General features: G+C 40.1%; 1 protein-coding gene across 1 annotated transcript in view; it reads right to left on the reverse strand.

The window, feature by feature from the left end:
- Positions 1–20021, reverse strand: part of LOC124619461 (HMG box-containing protein 1-like) — a 67453-nt gene that overhangs the window by 19148 nt on the left and 28284 nt on the right. Inside the window, exons 3-4 of the mRNA XM_047145861.1 lie at positions 13753–13982; positions 5316–5522 (exon numbers count right to left, since the gene is read on the reverse strand). Coding sequence (XP_047001817.1) covers positions 5316–5522; positions 13753–13982 — 437 coding nt within the window. The remainder of the gene's footprint in view (positions 1–5315; positions 5523–13752; positions 13983–20021) is intronic.

Below are 20021 nucleotides of genomic sequence, written 5' to 3' on the forward strand. Positions count from 1 at the left end.
GCATCATTGGCTCTCTGCTTTGCTGTCTATATTTCAGTTCTATAATTCTTCCTGGCTTCTTTATACCTCTGCTTCGATTCTAGGTTACCAGTTTTAGCCATTTTATGTAGGGCAATAAGTATGTTTCTCACGTCATGCAGTTCAGGAGTGAACCAGTTGTGCTTCTTTTTTCTATTTGGTGCACCATCTATTTTCATCTTTTTGATTATTTGTGGGCAGCAGTTTTGAACTAAGCTTGTTAGTATGTTCATGAATAAGTTAAAAGCATTATCGTTGTTATTACAATTATATACTCTGTCCCACTCAACTTGTGATAATTTTTGCCTTAACTTTGTAATGTTGTCAGGATATAATAATCTGATTCTCTTAATGTGTTCAGGTTGCTGAGTAGGATAGTTTTCACAGTTGACCATTAGCCATAGGCTGTCATGGTCAGATAGAACTGGATTTATCACTCCATACTGACACTCGTCTTTTGTCAAATTGGAGATTATGTTATCTAGGCAGGCATCTAATCTGGTTGGCTTGTTATTCATACAGTACAAGTTGTTAGACCTTAACATGTTTTGAAAGTGGGTGACAGTTGGTGTTTTGAGTCGTATGTCTATATTAATGTCACCAATGTATGCTATCTTGTGGTGTCTGTTTTTTACCAGCAAGTACTTATTTAAAGTCTCCATTTGGTCAATAAACTGATGAATATCAGAGCTAGGAGTGCGATAAATAGAGATGATCACTAATTTAAGTTTGGGAAGCAATAGTGCAGCAATTTCAAAAAGTTGCTCTTTGCAAAAATGATCGACTTTTTGTGCTACATATTCAATGTTAGAGTTTCTCTTTATAAAAATAGCGACTCCTCCATGACTAGTTTTGGTTCTACAATATGAGCTTGCTAATTCAAATCCTTCTGGGGTATACAGGGCAATTTCAGCTGGTGTGAGCCAGTGTTCATTTACACAGAAAACATGACATGGGTTTGAACTTAGGAACACATCAATTTCATCTATTTTGTTTTTGATTGATTGTACATTTAGGTGCAAAATTAAAGTTCTGTTTTTGAGAAGGATAGGCAAGGAATTAGGAGCTTCTATATTTACAGTTTTTGTGGCACTGGCTGGAGGATGACAGTCCATAAAAAATCTTCACTGCAGCTACTCAAATTCTTACTGCTGGTAGATAAGCAAGTGGCAGCTCTATCGTTCCTCGTGGCTGTTGATGTGGCTGTATCCGCAGTTCTAGCTGGTGCACTGCTGTTGTCCTCTGTTGAAGTGGCTGCTGTTGTTGATCTCACACAAGGTTCATACCACCCTGGTTCTCTGACTGTCTTTTGGGACTTACTTTTAATTAGTTCACTTATCAGTTTTCCTAATTTGCACTTTCCTTTACGATTCAAGTGAAGTCCATGTCTGGTGAAGTATGTTCTGTCAAGTGAGCTGATATCTATTAGTTCCACATTACTGAACATCTTACACGTGCTCTTGAGTTTATCATTTATTCTACGAATTTCTTTGTTTATGGGTGAGTATTCAGGCAGGTCGTATCTGTGGCTGAAGTTCACGAGTATGATATTTGTGTTTGTTATGAGTAATAGAAGTCTCACAAGCTGTTTAAACATGTACATAGCTCTGTTTTTGTATATGTCATTAGCTCCAGCACAGATAATTACACTGTCTTGTCCAGTACAGTTGTTTTTCACGATGTTTTTCGTCGCTTCCTTGAAATCGGCGCCTGGCTTGATCATAGCTGTTACTGCCAATGACTTACTGATGCTTTTAAGCTATTGAGAAAGTCCCTTGGCGTGGCTGTCCCCATATAAATCTATTTTTCATTCGCACTTTTTCACAGAGCGTACTTCATTTTTGTTTACACTTTTAAGAGTCTTTTTGGGTCATTTTTCGTAGATAGATTTATACTAACGGCATTGTTTGTACTTATTATCGGTCTTTTTGGCTGATTTTACGCCATGAGAACTGTAGTAACGGTATCGTGAGTTTGTTGTGTGTTCACATCTAGGGGTGGGAAAGCATTTTTGTCATTGTTCATTGCCCTGCGTTTTTCCTGACACTCGAGAGCACCGCATTTGTTTGTAACATTTAATATGTTCACACTTTTAATTTTGTTTTGCACAACATTCCATGGAACACTGTTTGTAGGTTGGCAACATGTGTCTTTGTTTAGATCCGAAATGCTCACAAGGCTGCTGGTTTTCGGACACATTTGCGTCTCTAGATTCACACATTTTTCACTCAGCGCGTTATATTTCGTTTTTAAAGTGTCTAGTTCACTTTGGAGTCCTTTTATTAACGCATCTTTGTCCCGTAAAAATATCTCGTTGGCACGTTTCCGTAATGCTCTCCTGACGTGTCCACACGAAATCATTTGTTACAAATTTTGCAGATACCTTTGAGCACTTCTCATGGAACCAAAAGTTACACATTGAGCACCGAATGCCTTTCACTACTCTTTTTATGCACAGTTTACACTTGTTACCAGTATTAAATTCATTTTTCTCACGATCGTTCTCATTTACAACTTCAACGTGCGCGATCTTGACCACCATCCCGGCATTTGCCTGGAGCGATTTTAGGGAAATCACAGAAAACCTAAATCAGGATGGCCAGACGCGGGATTGAAGCAGGTAGCAGTGTCAGCCGTTTTGGCAATGTGTATTAACAGTTCGATAATCAGAGCACAATAGTACAGAGACTGGGACTGTACACGATTTTTAAAACAAAAACCTCATAACTAAAACATGATTACGGAAAACACTGATAGCTATTAATACATTAGAATATCATTTACCATTAAAGTTTCATTTATTGTAACTTAGTAATGAGATATCTAATACACCAGTAAGGCCTACATCCAAGAGTATAACAACATTAGCATATCTATGGTACGGATTCTTGTCTTTGTTTACATCAGGTTTATTCATATGATGATGAAAGTATGGCCAAAGTTATTAAAACTAAAAATTTCTCTGCATCTTTAATTTAAGATACAAAATTTAGTGATTTAATTCCTTATATCAATATTAGAATGTAAGGTAACTGCTTAGAGGAGAAGGCAGAGGGAGTACATAGGTACATCTTTGTTATGCAAAAAGAGTAAAGTCTGTAAGCACTTTTATATGTACAATATGAGAAATGTCAGATCAACAAAAAAGTTATATTCTATAGGATACTTTTAACTTTTTATTCCTACAATAGCAGCCTATACTTTAAAAGGATAATGAACTAATGGAAAATAAATAGTGGGATGCAAAAAATGGAATTAGTGAATTATAGCTCAGGGTTCCTAATCGCATGCTTCTTTAGTGTACACAGATTTGCTATGTGAGAGGCGTTCAATGAATTCGAAAGTAAAGTTCTATGTACTGACTTGGCAGAAAATCCTAAGAAATTTTGGTCTTATGTCAAAGCGGTAGGTGGATCAAAACAAAACGTCCAGACACTCTGTGACCAAAATGGTACTGAAACAGAGGATGACAGACTAAAGGCCGAAATACTAAATGTCTTTTTCCAAAGCTGTTTCACAGAGGAAGACTGCACTGTAGTTCCTTCTCTAGATTGTCGCACAGATGACAAAATGGTAGATATCGAAATAGATGACAGAAGGATAGAGAAACAACTAAAATCGCTCAAAAGAGGAAAGGCCGCTGGACCTGATGGGATACCAGTTCGATTTTACACTGAGTACGCGAAGGAACTTGCCCCCCCCTCTCGCAGCGGTGTACCGTAGGTCTCTAGAAGAGCGTAGCGTTCCAAAGGATTGGAAAAGGGCACAGGTCATCCCCGTTTTCAAGAAGGGACGTCGAACAGATGTGCAGAACTATAGACCAATATCTCTAACGTTGATCAGTTGTAGAATTTTGGAACACGTATTATGTTCGAGTATAATGACTTTTCTGGAGACTAGAAATCTACTCTGTAGCAATCAGCATGGGTTTTGAAAAAGACGGTCGTGTGAAACCCAGCTCGTGCTATTCGTCCACGAGACTCAGAGGGCCATAGACACGGGTTCACAGGTAGATGCCGTGTTTCTCGACTTCCGCAAGGCGTTCGATACAGTTCCCCACAGTCGTTTAATGAACAAAGTAAGAGCATATGGACTATCAGACCAATTGTGTGATTCGATTGAGGAGTTCCTAGATAACAGAACGCAGCATGTCATTCTCAATGGAGAGAAGTCTTCCGAAGTAAGAGTGATTTCAGGTGTGCCGCAGGGGAGTGTCATATGACCGTTGCTATTCACAATATACATAAATGACCTGGTGGATGACATCGGAAGTTCACTGAGGCTTTTTGCAGATGATGCTGTGGTGTATCGAGAGGTTGTAACAATGGAAAATTGTACTGAAATGCAGGAGGATCTGCAGCGAATTGACGCATGGTGCAGGGAATGGCAATTGAATCTCAATGTGGACAAGTGTAATGTGCTGCGAATACACAGAAAGATAGATCCCTTATCATTTAGCTACAAAATAGCAGGTCAGCAACTGGAAGCAGTTAATTCCATAAATTATCTGGGAGTAGGCATTAGGAGTGATTTAAAATGGAATGATCACATAAAGTTGATCGTCGGTAAAGCAGATGCCAGACTGAGATTCATCGGAAGAATCCTAAGGAAATGCAATCCGAAAACAAAGGAAGTAGGTTACAGTACGCTTGTTCGCCCACTGCTTGAATACTGCTCAGCAGTGTGGGATCCGTACCAGATAGGGTTGATAGAAGAGATAGAGAAGATCCAACGGAGAGCAGCACGCTTCGTTACAGGATCATTTAGTAATCGCGAAAGCGTTACGGAGATGATAAATAAACTCCAGTGGAAAACTCAGCAGGAAAGACGCTCAGTAGCTCGGTACGGGCTTTTGTTAAAGTTTCGAGAACATACCTTCACCGAAGAGTCAAGCAGTATATTGCTCCCGCCTACGTATATCTCGCGAAGAGAGATTAGAGAGATTAGAGCCCACACAGAAGCATACCGACAATCCTTCTTTCCACGAATAATACGAGACTGGAATAGAAGGGAGAACCGATAGAGGTACTCAGTGTACCCTCCGCCACACACTGTCAGGTGGCTTGCGGAGTATGGATGTAGATGTAGGTGTGTGTGTGTGTGTGTGTGTGTGTGTGTGTGAGAGAGAGAGAGAGAGAGAGAGAGAGAGAGAGAGAGAGAGAGAGAGAGAGCACATGCACATAAAACATACAGAGAAAAAATGGAGATGAACAGAAAAGAGCATCACTGTTGTAATAGTCTACTTCTTACAATATCCTTAAATATATCAACATTTTAGACAATACAATTCAACCAACCTTTATGATGTGTGTAAAATGTCTGTAAACGAGAACATCGAGCAGTCAGATCACCTCGTTCCCAGCGGAATGCAAGTACAGTAGACACACCGTCTTGTGTCCGTTCTTGTTCAGCTGCCATTTCTAGGCGTAGCCACTCACAGCGATAGCCCGAAATTTCCTCAGCCCGTCGCCATGTTGTATCACCACTAAAACGCACTAGTGTTCCTAGGACAACAAACTAGTATCATGTACAATCTATATAATGTGTCAAAATTTAGCACTGTTCAGTGCAAACGTCTGCAACAGCTAGATGCAGATTTTTGAAACTCCATTCCATATGTTACGCTTGAGTGCTCCTTGTTTACTTATATACACTGCACTAAACAAAAAATCTTTGATCACAAAAATAGTAATACAGGAGAAAAAGAATACAATCCAAACTATTATCTGCAGCAGGCCAGCCCCCCACCCCCAAACCCCTCCAAAGAAGAAACTATAAAACAAAAGGGTCATGCGAAAGCTGTGACTGCTATCCTATAAAGTGCAGTTCACTGGAGTCAGAGTTATTCCTAGCTGATTGTTGCCTACAAAAATATCAAAGCCGACATGAAGAAACATTCAAGGAGTTCTACTTTTCCCTTCCAGTCACCCACACCAAAGTACAGCGATTTGATAGTCAGAACTAAGAACTCAGTTCAGTAAATGGACAATCGTATGGTTCACTCAATAAAACACTGTACCTGAGGAATGTTGTTACTAACACATTCCATGTAACTCTTTACAACATATACACTGACTAAATTACTGTTAAAATGTCAACACGGTAAAATGTTGTTGTTGTTAACATGTGTTATGAACACAAAAGTGCTAAGAAACACTCTGAAAATTTTATTAAAAGCTACCAATTTAACAATATAAAACTCCTTTGATTATTATTGTTAATTTTTATATGCTTTTATTTTCTAACAGATTAAGTTGCAGACAGGCACAATTAAAAAAAACACTTACATATTAGCTTACACATACAGCCTTCGTCAGAAAAAGAAACATGCCATTCATTTACACAAGTAGGCACACCTCGTGCACACATGAGCGCCATCTCTAGCAGCTTGGAGCAGAATGCCAGAGGTAGTGGTCATGCGTGTGTAAGATGAGCTTACTTGTGCGAATGAATGTTGTGTGTTTCCCTATCTTTTTCTGATGAAGGCTGAGGCCAAAAGCTAATGGGTAGTTGCCTTAATTCTGCCATTCTGCTACTTGTATTATCTTTACAGTAAGCATTAATCTATCTTTTTCTTACATTCTTGACATTGCAATGAGGAGTTATGATTGGTTTTATTTTTTATTTTTTAACGAGTGTATGTGTGTACGTATGATCTATCTCCTCATCAACCACTACACCAATGTTAACCAAACTTTGTACATGTAACACTTCTTGTCTGTAAAAAGGCACTATGAGGGTAAGAACCACTTAGCTCCCGTTTAGGTGGAAGTGACAGAGAGAGGGGCTATGAGGAGATGGACTGAGAGAGGGGAAATAGAGAGACAGAGGCGGAGGACATAAGAGATGACGGGGAGAGAGGGGAGGAGGAGATGGACAGAGAGCTGTGGGTAGGAGGAGATGGACAGAGTGAGTCATGGGAAGATGGAAACAGACAGAGAGAGGAGGGCGGAGGAAATGGACAGAGAGATGTGGGGAGGAGACTGACAGAGAGACACGGGGAGGAGGATATGGACAGATAGTAGTTAGGAGGAGGAGATGGACAGAGAGATGTTAGGAGGAGGAGGAGATGGACAGAGAGATTTTAGGAGGAGGAGGAGATGGACAGAGAGATGTTAGGAGGAGGAGGAGATGGACAGAGAGATGTTAGGAGGAGGAGATGGACAGAGAGATGTTAGGAGGAGGAGATTGACAGAGAGATGTTAGGAGGAGGAGATGGACAGAGAGACGTTAGGAGGAGGAGATGGACAGAGAGAGGAGGGGGGCAGATACAGACAATACAGACAGAGACAGAAAGGGCAGAGGAGGAGACAGAGAGGGCAGAGGAGGAGACAGAGAGGGCAGAGGAGGAGATGGTCAGAGGGGGCGGGCGAGGAGGATACGGTCAGAGCAGGGGAGGAGGAGATGGTCAGTGCAGAGAGAGGAGGATATGGGAAGAGAGAGTGGAGGAGGAGACGGGCATTGAGGTGGGAGAAGGAGACGGGCATTGAGGTGGGAGAAGGAGACGGACAGAGAGGGTGTGGAGGAGGAGATGGACAGAGGGGGTGTGGAGGAGGAGACGGACAGAGAGGGAGTGGAGGAGGAGACGGACAGAGAGGGGGTGGAGGAGGAGACATATCACATTCTCTGCCAGGGTTTCGGTTACCTCTCATCATGCTCTGAAATGAGGAATGTCCTATCCACTATCCTCTCCACCCCTCCCACAGTGGTATTCTGCCACCTACCAAACCTACACAATATCCTCGTCCATCCCTACTTGTACCACACAGCCAAATAAACTCAAAGTCTACATGAACAGGTCCAATGGTACCAACTGACTGCTTTTTCATCCTCAGACAATAGGTGTCACTGGATGTGAATATGTAAGGGCATGTGGTCAGCACATCACCTCTTGGCTACTGTCAGTTTTTGTGACCAGAGCCACTACTTTTCAATCAAGTCTCTCCTCTACTGGCCTCACAAGGGCTCAGTGCACCCCTACTGCCAACAGTGCCTGGCAGATCTGAGACCTGGACAGCCACACACCCAACTGCTAGCCAAGCCCGGCAGTGCTTAGCTTCGGTGACCTCGTGAGAACTGATGTTATCATTGTGGAAAGGCCACTGGCCCGCACGATCGAATACCACAGATAAATATAATGTCCTTTCTGGAGTTCTATGGAACAAAAAAGCAGGGATACAGACATACATGTGTGCAATAAGAGTGACATACGAGCATGGGGGTCCACAGAAATTTATCTAAGAGGGGGCAAGAATCAAAAAGTGCCTTTGCTTATACAGCTTTGTTGACTTGCAGAACCTGTTGTGACCCAAGAAATAAATTTGACAGGAAGTCACAAAATTACTGTATCTTAAATGGTTGAAGGCTACCTAGTCAATATCTTTTTGAAGATAGATTACAAAAGCCTGATTCATTAGTATATGCAAAGTATACATTTTTATATTATTATAATAAATGTGAATGGCGGAACTCTTTCAAAACGAGCATCAAATTAGTCAGTAGAAATAACTCTTCACAACTCAGGACTGAACCGTAATCTTACAACACATTATTGTGTAGCCACTGCAACTGGACTGCATAACTCGTACCTCTAAGGCTGCATGTCATGATGGATTGTGCACCATTAGTTTAAGTAGATTCCAACACTTTTTCAACAATGATATACAATTTTTTCATCTTCTCACAAAGAAAATGGTAGTTATTCTCCATCTGGGATCATAGATGAAGTATAAGAGAATGCTCCTACAGCCTTCTCTCTACTCTACTACAGTCGCACTGCTTTCTATAACTGAATGCAGTCACTTCGTGCAAGACAAACACTAGCCTGAAGTCGAGATTAAATTGAGCAGCAAGCAAATAGGTTATCTTGTGGGAATTGAGGACCAATGCCCAGCAGGTATACTGCAGCTGTGTTTGTAATGTGCTGAGTGTTAGAACAGCCTCTTTCTGTACTTTGCCAAGTTCTATACAAGGAAATGACAGAAAGTTCTGTAAAGGTTCATATCTGCCAAGATTGTGAAACTGTGCCAAGACAGTCGCCACAGCAGCCTGCCACCCAATGCCAGGGTATTTTTCCTTGGACTTTTAAAGTTAACTCTGTTGTTTAGTAGAAACACAGTGCCTCTCTTGCCCCTCTTGTGGATGCCTAAGCATATGGTTTTAGGTGGGTGAAGCCACAGGTAAAAAGCTAGTTCTAAATAAAATTCACATTTAATCTCAAATCACACAGGTCAAGAGTGAATGGTTACAAAACTATTTCAGAGGTTGCTACAAAAAATAGATGTTGAAGTTTCACATGATACCTCTCCAAAACTACAATATTTTGATTTTCTGATGATTCATTAAAATGCTACAGACCTCTCTAAATGAGAGTAATTGTGAAAATGTCATAACAAAAGAGAAAATGTAAAAACTGTAATAAAGAAACAAAATGCGATAGAGATCTGACTTTATTTTCAATAAATACTTTGTTCATAATATTAAGAGACATGATTAATATATAAACACCGCTCTCTCCTTCTTTTTTCCTTTTTTTTTTTTTTGGAAAAATAAACTGTAAAAACTTGTAAGTTTTTCAAATTTATGTTTTGAAAATATGAATAGTCACAGGGTGTTAACTGTCTTGAGAAATGATAAAGTGGAATGACTGCTAACTGTCAGCTACGACATTACTGGATGAAATTCTTAAATTGTCAAAAATATTTATACATAAAATAGAAAGGATCTGAAATTTTTTGTTTATTTAGAAATTATTTTCTCCAAAAACCCCTATCCTAAATGTTCCCAAAACTTCATGGTATGTTAGTTGGTCATTTTACTTGTAAGAGAGGGCAATACTTGAATCTACAGAACGTGGGAAATTTTTAGGTACACCTAGTTTACTCTGAAGGTCAAAACATCATGGAAACTTAAATATTTAAATTGATCACTGATTTTAAGTAAATGTAATGCAAAACTGGTATTTCTTAATCAAAATAATTACATTACAACATTATAAGTAAGTGGGAAAACAATTCATAATTTTGTTCGAAAGCATTTTATAACAAAAATGAGATACAGAATATTTATACTCATTTTATTTTTATGATATTATTCACAAATTGTTATTGCCTTTTGTCATGATTTTACTTCTTCACACCTTTCCATGAATTAAAATTGCCTACAATGTAACAATCAACACTGCACAAAACAGTTCATTTGTTTGTTTCATCTGCTTCTCATTGAACTAGTATAGCCCAGCTGAATTTGCATACAAACAAGAATGATCCAACAAGAGCAGTACTTGGAAAAAGGGAACTGCACATCGATCTTTTGATGATGGCCATTTGAAAGCATTAGCAGGACCATGATGCATCATTAAGAAGACGGTTATTTCTGGCAGCTCATGAGATACACTTATTATGTGTCCTGCCCACCACTAATTGTCATACACAAGGAATGAAGTGACTCATTATAAAGTCTTCTAATGTATACTGTGGTCTCTGCATTTAACACACAGTAACAGGCTGCATTTTGTGGAGAATTGTTTTTTCAATGTACATGCCACTTCGGGATGCAACCCAGTAGTGACTTGATTGAATTCTTACTACAGCCTTCATAGCAGATCACTCTTCTCTCTTTTTTTAAATGGAATTCCCTTAAAGTACTTTCATTTCTCTTATAGCAACAAAGGCTTCATGCTAAAGATTAAATCTTGTTGTAAGATGTTTACAGAGAGACCTCCTACACCATCACATGCACTTTTTCCATGATTTGTTCCTGAAAATATCCATTTTTTTGTCTTAATTCCTGTACTACAGCGTTGAATAAGCTCTTAAAGCTGAAATCAGTTTTTAAAAAGAGATGCTGCACCATCAGTCACATGTTTAGGAAATGCATGGCCTCTGGATGCTATGTCATCAATTATCATGCTGATTGCTTAGAATGCAAGTGCACTGCCATGAATTTGATCATCACTGACAATAGGAAAACAGTGTGATGGTCCAAGGTAGTGAGCAACACATGTGAATATTGGTACCTGTGATGTGTGCCAGTGGTAACTTAGAATTTTGTTCTTCAAAGCAACAGATCAGTTCTCAGCAAACTCTAAATGAAGAACTAATGTATCAGTGTTCTGGGATGTGGATGATTTTACTTCTACTATGGCCTGTCTCTGAATCCTCCAGATATGATGGTGAGCTATTTCTTTCATGACTCAATGCCTAACCTCTTTAACAAACTTCTCTGGCTCTACTGTCTTCTTCATCAACTCTCCTCTCTCCCACAATGCATAGGTTACGTCTTTGTCAGTATCCTGTAGGTGTAACGCTTCAACAGTCACCACTTCAGCACCAGTACACATCGCACACTCCTGCAACCACCATTTATCTTGTGGCTCCTGACATACACACAAAAGCACCAGGTCCATCTGTTACTTCTTTCCTGTGATACTTCTTATGGCAAAACAAACAAGTTTCAAATTAGTGCTGTAAATAAATGTGCATACTTCATGCACTGGTTGGTATTTTAACCATTTTGGTCGTAAGAAGTAGAATTTTATGAGACCAATTTTTAAATTTGTGTTCTCCTCTTTCATGAGGAGATATGCTTCTCTTATTGATGTACTCATATATCTTTTTACCTTTTTCACAATTCTCACTAACAGAGATAACATCACCCTGGTTAGGACTTTGCCTGCTGCAATCTTTGTCACCACATAGGTAATATTCCAGAGCAACAGTAAGTGTATCATCTTGCAATAGATGCCCACAGTAAGAAGCTGGGCATACCCAAACACCATTTTGTGTCAGTAGCTGTACCTTCTCAGTATAGGTGGCTGCTGAGATAGTAGTATTTAGGTTTTGAAACCACCCATCAAATATCATGCACATATCACTATATTCAGGTTCTGCACCAAGTGCATCTACATTATACACTTCAGAGAGTTTTGAAGATGTTGCTTGTGTAAAACTTGTTTCAATTTCTTTCAGTTTTCTATTTACATACTTCTTACCTTTCCTGGACATTTAAGAGGGGATATAGTAGGGGCTACAGCAGAAATGCTAACATGCAATGCATCAATAACTTCACATCCAGGAATACAAACATCTGCAATGTCTTCTTCAGTTTCACATTCGGGTGATGGTGATTGTTCAGCTGTGTTGTCACTACATTTCGTATTGTAGTGAGAGACCCACACTTCTGGGTGACTTTCCTGGAATCCACCCCTTTTCCTAGACCTCTTCGATCCTTTTCCTTCAACCTTCTTCCTTCCCCTTCAACTCTTCTCCCTGCTGAAAAAGGAGCCACTGGCTCTGAAAGCTTGCCTAATTATAACTTTCTTTTGTGTGTGTGTTCTGCCACCACTTGGTGAGTAGATCCTCAAGATGATTTGAATCATCCTTTTTCTTGTACTGCTATTCCAAAGGACAGAGTTGGGCTGTCTTATTGCTCACTTCCCTTAACGTATTTTATTATTTAAGTCAACTATGCTTCTGCTACTGAATGACAGCAATCTGCTCAAGTATCTGAAAGGATTACATCATTTGAATTTTCTCAGTTCAGTGTCTACATCTTCTACATTTCTTTTTCCTAACACTACGCATTCAGTTTTCTGCATTTTTTCTTGGAATTCCTTGAATTCTTCAGTTTTTGCAGCATGTAGCTTGCACCACCAATATCTTCAGCAACAATAACCTGATTGTCAACAAGAGAAGGATGTACAAAGTTTTATCTTCTGGGCATATTCCCATTTTGCAGCAATCTTTTCTCCATCTCTCAGGAGCTTCCTGTAAGTAGTTTGTAAATAATGTTGACAGAACAGAAACTATGATTGGTGGGGAAATTGTGTTTAATCCTACAAATACAGCCTGTGTAGAATTTCTATATAGCTTTAACTTGTTTGTGCAAAATGCTCCCATTTATCATACTAGTACAAAACGTATTTTTTTGGAAACAAACATCAGCAACACACCCTAACAAAGGAGTATCACAGGGCTTAGCTGTAGCTGAACTCAGCTACATATAGTGGCACAGGAGCAACAATAGCACACAGTCTGGTTGGAGTCCAGGCAGCAAGTACACACAACATCCCAACTCACATGGAAACAACACACAAATGAACACCCAGAAGGACACCATTAACATATGAAGTCGTTGAATGCGTGTAAAATTTTCCTCTTTGTTGCTAGTTACTGTGCATCGCCGTGCCTTCACTGGTGGAATGTGCAGTCTACCAGATGAAAATTGGTTTTATTTTTCTTCACACTTTTATTGTTTCAACTGATCCTCTTGTACATTGATATATTCTCTTGGAGACATGTCTAGACAGTTTTCTTTAGTTCATCATATTTCATAATGTGATTATTTTCATTTATTCAAGATATCATCTTCTCTTTAACCGGCAAACCAGACAAAAAATTTGTCAGGCCAAGAAGACATCAACCAATACAATTTATAACAGTCTCTAGTCTTCATAATTGGCTCAGTTCAACAAGGAAGAGGGCCCACAAATTTCTTTAGGTATGCCATACCCATCTGAAGCCACTCAGTCATAATTAGATCCCAAATAGCTACGAATTGCCACAGGACTTTCTTCGTGTTGTCTCTGTATTTATAAACTGATCAATATTATGAGAACAATTAGTACAACACAAACCATGTCATGACAATTAATTAAAATATAGGCTACCCGTTACATGAATGATGGTATGGTGCAATCTAGGAACAAAATTTAAGAGTAAATTGTAGTTCTACCTGGCTGGAAGCAGTGCCACACTGGAGCAGGCCATGGACAAGAATGGAGATCCTCACGACTACTGGTGAGAGATGCTGGGCTCATGAGAACTGAGCTCTGTGCCTGCTGTGTACTTGGACTTGCAGGCGGCTCCACTTTTACTGTGGTGGCAGTAATAATGGCTTGTGCCGGCTGCTGTGGTGGAGTAGGTGGTGGGGTGACATCTGAATTCCATGAAAAGCTGTATGCCCTACAAAATAATTGTAAAAAATCTTCACAATAAAATCTGTAAATAAAAAAAATCTCTAAAATTTGTATCATTTCAGTGGCTTGTGTTAACAATCACAATACAAGATTAATGTTTTGAGGTTATACTACACTGATGGAAAACAATTTTAACACCAAGAAATAATTAATGTTATTTTGAGAATACTTTCATCTAGGTAACATATTTAAGTGATTAACAATGCAAGATGATAGGCCAATGTAAGCATGACATAAATCAGTGAAAATGTGAAATGCTAGTACATTAATAACTGGTGTAACTGCCAGAATACTGAATGCAAGGAAACAAACATGGATGCATTGTGTTGTACAGGTGCCAGATATCATTTCGTCGGGTGAAGTTCCATGCCTGTTGCACTTGTTTGGTCAATACAGGGATGGTTAATGTTGTTTGTGGATGACGCTGGAGCTGTTGCCTGATATGCTCGATTGGAGACAGATCTGGTGATTGAGCATGCCAAGCCAACATGTCGACACACTGTCAGTCACATTGGGTTATAACAGCGGTATGTGGATGAGCCTTATCCTGTTGGAAAACACCCCCCGGAATGTTGTTCATAAATGACAGCACAACAGGTTGAATCACTAGATGGACGTACAAATTTGCTGTCATACAAAATCGCACTACAGACAATAACCAAGTGTAGGTCCAGTGTGTGTAGTATGCAGACTGGTTGGTTGCAGGCCTTCAACTGGCCTCCTCCTATCCAACACATGGCCATCAATGGCGCTGAGGCATAACCAGTTTTCATCAGAAAACACAACAGAGCTCCACCCTGTCCTCCAAAGAGCTCTCGTTTGACACCACTGAAGCTACAAATGGCAGTGGTTTGGTATACATGCTACAGGCTTGAATTTGTGATTAAGTAACCAATTTGTAACAGTTGTGTCACTGTGGTACCAACTGCTGCTGCAGATGCAGTACGATGTGCCAGGACCTCACACCGAACATTATGGTTGTTCCTCTCAGTAGTGCCATGTAGCCAACCAGAGCCTGGCCTTCTTATGATTGTACATTCTTGTGACCACTGCTGCCAGCAATCATATACAGTGGCTACGTTCCTGCAAAATCTGTCTGCAATATTACAGAAAGAACGTCCAGCTTCTCGTAGCCCTATTACATGACCTTGTTCAAACTCAGATGGCCACTGATAATGGCATTTTTATCACCTTAAAGGCATTCTTGACTAATATCAACTCACTACATCCAGTCTCAAAGATAACTAGTGCTCATGATTGTTACAGCATGTATTTAATGCAAACTCAATTTGCACCCTCATAGTGGTACTACTAGTGCTATAAATGAGTCAAAAGTAGGTTGCATTACCAATTAAATGTTGTAAAAAATATTTAAGTGGTTTACTAGAGGACGAATCAGAGACGGGAAGTGTAATTTTTCATAATAGTTCATTAGAAGTCAGATATAACCTTAACAGAAATTCATTTATGAAGGGAAAAAATACATCCTGCAGTACATCAGCAACACATTATGCTACAATTCAAGTAAAAACAGAGATTATATGATAAAATTGTAATACATCTTTCATTCTGCATTTTAGTAAGCACACCTTGCCAGAGGCATTAAAAATAAATCTCCGTGGTGATGAGAGGAGAGTTAGAGTGTGGATCTCTTCTTCTCAAATATCACCAAGGAGGTCACCAAGAATTATGTCCCCTTTGACCAACAGACCACCATCAACAGTTTCACATGCTCCCATTCTGTGAGACATTGTGAAGGGGTTTGTAATTTAATCCATAACAATAGCACAGATAATCATAAAGATTACATCTCTCCACCCTTTTGCCAGCCAAATACTGGAACTGCAATTTTTTTTTTTGTCTCCAGAATATACACTGATGAGCCAAAGAAACTGGTACACCTGCCTAATATTGTGTAGGGCCCCCGCAAGCATGCCGAATTGCTGCAACTCGACATGGCATGGACTCATCTAATGGCTGAAGTAGTGCTGGAGGGAAATGACACCATGAATCCTACAAATCTGTCCACATATCTGTAAGAACATGAGGATGTGAAGATCTCTTCTGAACACCATGTTGCAAGGCATCCCAGACATGCTCAATAATGTTTATGTCTGGGGAGTTTGGTGGCCAGCGGAAGTGTTAAAACTTAAAATATTTTCCTGTAGCCACTCTGAAGCAATTCTGGATGTGTGGGGTATTGCATTGTCCAGCTGGAATTGCTCAAGTCCTTTGGAATGCACAATGGATGTGAATGGTTGCAGGTGATGAGGCAGGGTGCTTACGTACATGTCACCGGACAGAGTCATATCTAGACGTATCGGAGATGCCATATCACTCCAACTGCACACGCCCCACACCATCACAAAGCCTCCACCAGCTTGAACATGACCCTGCTGACACACAGGGTCCATGGATTGATGAGGTTGTCTCCGTACCTGTACACGTCCATCCGCTTGATGCAATTTGAAAGCAGAATCATCTGACCAGGCAACATGTTTCCAGCCATCAACAGTCCAATGTTGGTTTTAGTGGGCCCAGGCGAGGCGCAAAAACTTCGTGTCATGCAGTCATCGTGGGTACACACGTGGGCCTTCGGCTCTGAAAGCCCATATTGATGATGTTTCATTGAATGGTTTGCATGCTGACACTTGTTGGTGGACCAGCACTGAAATTTGCAGCAATTTGCGGAAAGGTTGCACTTCTGTCGTAACACTGAATGATTCTCTTCAGTCACTGTTGGTCCTGTTCTTGCAGGATCTTATTCCAGTCACACGATGTTGGAGATTTGGTGTTTTACTGGATTCCTGATGTTCACAGTGCACTCATGAAATAGCTGTATGGGTAAATCCACTCTTCATCGCTACCCCGGAGATGCTGTATCCCATCACTGTAATCCCACATTCAAACTCGCTTAAATCTTCATAACCTGCCATTGTGGCAGCAGTAACCAATCTAACAACTGCATCAGACACTTGTTGTCTTATACAAGCATTGACTATCATAGTACCATATTCTGCCTGCCTTTTAAAATGCCCGCCTATACTAGTTTCTTTGGCACTTCAGTTTATGATGATTCCCCCAAAATTGAATGTCTTTGTAGAAGCAGGTGGTAGCAGCATTGGTTATGAATATTAACAGAAAATGAAGTTATTACCAAGTACAGAACAAAGACTCTTGGAACTAGCAATCAGCACAAATACAGAGATTTTCATAGCCTTCTATCATCCAACAATAGAAAGGAAAACATGAAATAAATTAGAAGTATTCAAGGATCAGGCATTAAAGTCATTGAGATGCTCAGATCAATGAAAATACAGCAGAATAGGATGAAAAAGTAATCAATACATTTGTCTACTGTCATCTAGTATGAGATCAGTCTTTCTATCATGACTGACAGGAACATTACATATGAGAACATAAGCATTTGTGGCAACATTCTTGGATAAACTATCACAGATTTCATGTCACATCAGATTTACATGTGATCTCAAGCTTTTGATGACTTCCTCTGTTGTCATTGGTGGGTCTTACCTGTTACACCATGCAGTACTTTATTTAGTTCACTAAATTATGACATGGAGACTTCACAAAGTCGCAAAACTTCTATATGCTATGAGAAATAATGTTTTTCTTTTAGGAATGTTAAGAGTGATGCCAATTTCTTTGGATAGTCGATAACTCAGTTTATTTCTCTGCAGACTTTCAGCATTAACCACGTGTCTTCATGCTGCCGCATTCATAAGGGATTTTAATTCCAGAAAAATGAGACTACGACTGTCATTTACTGGATGCAACATTTTTTCAATTTTCTTTGTTGGTCATAAAATATAACGAATGTTGTCTGACCAGGCCTCTACCTATTTTGTTTGTTGTAGTTCTGAAGAAAGGAAATAGTGTTATAGACTGATCTTCCAGTGATGATTGAGTACATCTGTGTTTTTGTTTCGTAGAGATGGTTGACTTAATATCTCTTTCCCTGTAGCCAGATCTCCGAGTTCAGTTGGTTTTTGAGCGAAACAGTTTTTTAGCTTTATCAGCATTTTTAAAACTGCTCTCTTTTAGGTCGGATGATGAAAGCTTTGCGCACTAAGATATAGGTCAGTGAGTGTTGCCTTCCAGTACACAGAGTTGCTAAGCTACCCACCTGATTTTCCTTCAAGGAAAACACCTAAAAATTGCAATTATTCTCTCCCTCCACCTCTGCAGAGAACTTGAATCTAGTGTGCATACTCTTTACGTGAACAGGTGAAAGCTTCAATACAATGTGTCCAGATCACAAAGGTGGTGTTAGTATAAAGAAAGATGCAAGATGGATGAAGAAGACCTCAAAGTCATGAAACATTTATCCAGGAAAATTACATATAAATACAGAACCAAAATCTGGCACAAGCATACTTCACTTCATTAGACAGAGAAGGGGGAAAAAAAAATACTGAAAACAAGTAATTTAATATTCTGGGGAAGTGACTCAGTTCACTGGCCTTAATAAGCTGATTGAAGTCAGATGAGAAACTGAATAAAAAGAACCAGTAGCAGAGAGACAAAAATCGAAAGCCACATAGCCTTAAAAAAGTAGTCATTACAAAAGAACTAGTGTTCTATGAAAGTAATAAGAAATTTTGTCTGACAGAAGGTAGTGTGATTCAGATCAGGCATTGAACCTGTGGAGGTGCTGCTGGTCAAGTCCAAACAAATAGTTATCAAACTATAGAAAAATATGTACCTGACAGAAAATTAATGACAGTGATATCCCTCTTGGTATAGTCACAATACCACAAAATGTCTTAAGTAACAGAGCCTACAATACAATATGTACAATAAATAAATAAGTAAGTAAATAAATTCACAGACAGACAAATGTTAAGTGAAAAAAATCTTATCATTGAAAATCCAGGATGGAATAATGACAATATTACAAAAAGGACAGACTGCTACTCATCATACAGTGAAGATGACGGGTCGCAGACAGGCACTACAAAAGGACTGCTAAACAAGTAAACTTTAGGCCAAAAGTCCTTCAACAGACACACACATTCATGCAAGCAGAATTCACACACACATGACCAATGTCTCTAGCTACTGAGGCCAGACTCTGAGCAACAGGGTATGATGAGAGAAGCAAATGGTGGTGTGGGTAAGGACGGGGCTGGTGCAAGGAGGGGGAGGGAGAGAGGTGGGGGACAGTAAAATGCTGCTACAGGTATGTAGGATATATTGCAGGGAGAGTTCCCACCTTCGCAATTCGGAAAAGTTCAGTGAAGCAGTCACTGAAATGAGGAACGTTGTATTGGGCTGTGTGCTCAACAACAGGGTGGTCCAGCTGTTTCCTGTCAATGGCCATTCATGCAGATAGACAGTTTGTGAAACTTCCTGGCAGATTAAAACTGTGTGCCGGACCGAGACTCAAACTCGGGACCTTTGCCTTTCGCGGGCAAGTGCTCTACCAACTGAGCTACCCAAGCACGACTCACGCCCCGTCCTCACAGCTTTACTTCTGCCAGTACCTCGTCTCCTACCTTCCAAACTTAACAGAAGCTCTCCTGCGAACCTGCACTCCTGAAAGAAAGGATACTGCAGAGACATGGCTTAGCCACAGCCTGGGGGATGTTTCCAGAATGAGATTTTCACTCTGCAGCGGAGTGTGCGCTGATATGAAAATTCCTGGCAGATTAAAACTGTGTGCCGGACTGAGACTCGAACTCTGGACCTATGCCTTTCGCGGGCACGTGCTCTACCAACTGAGCTACCCAAGCACGACTCACGCCCTGTCCTCACAGCTTTACTTCTGCCAGTACCTCATCTCCTACCTTCCAAACTTAACAGAAGCTCAGTTGGTAGAGCACTTGCCCACGAAAGGCAAAGGTCCCGAGTTTGAGTCTCGGTCTGGCACACAGTTTTAATCTGCCATGAAGTTTCATATCAGCGCACACTCCGCTGCAGAGTGAAAATCTCGTTCTGGAGACAGTTTGTGAGTTGTCATGCTCAAGCAGAATGCAGCACAGTGGCTGCAGCTTAGCTTGTA

Source organism: Schistocerca americana, chromosome 6 (assembly GCF_021461395.2).
Source record: "Schistocerca americana isolate TAMUIC-IGC-003095 chromosome 6, iqSchAmer2.1, whole genome shotgun sequence".
NCBI classification, from domain to species: Eukaryota; Metazoa; Arthropoda; class Insecta; order Orthoptera; family Acrididae; genus Schistocerca; species Schistocerca americana.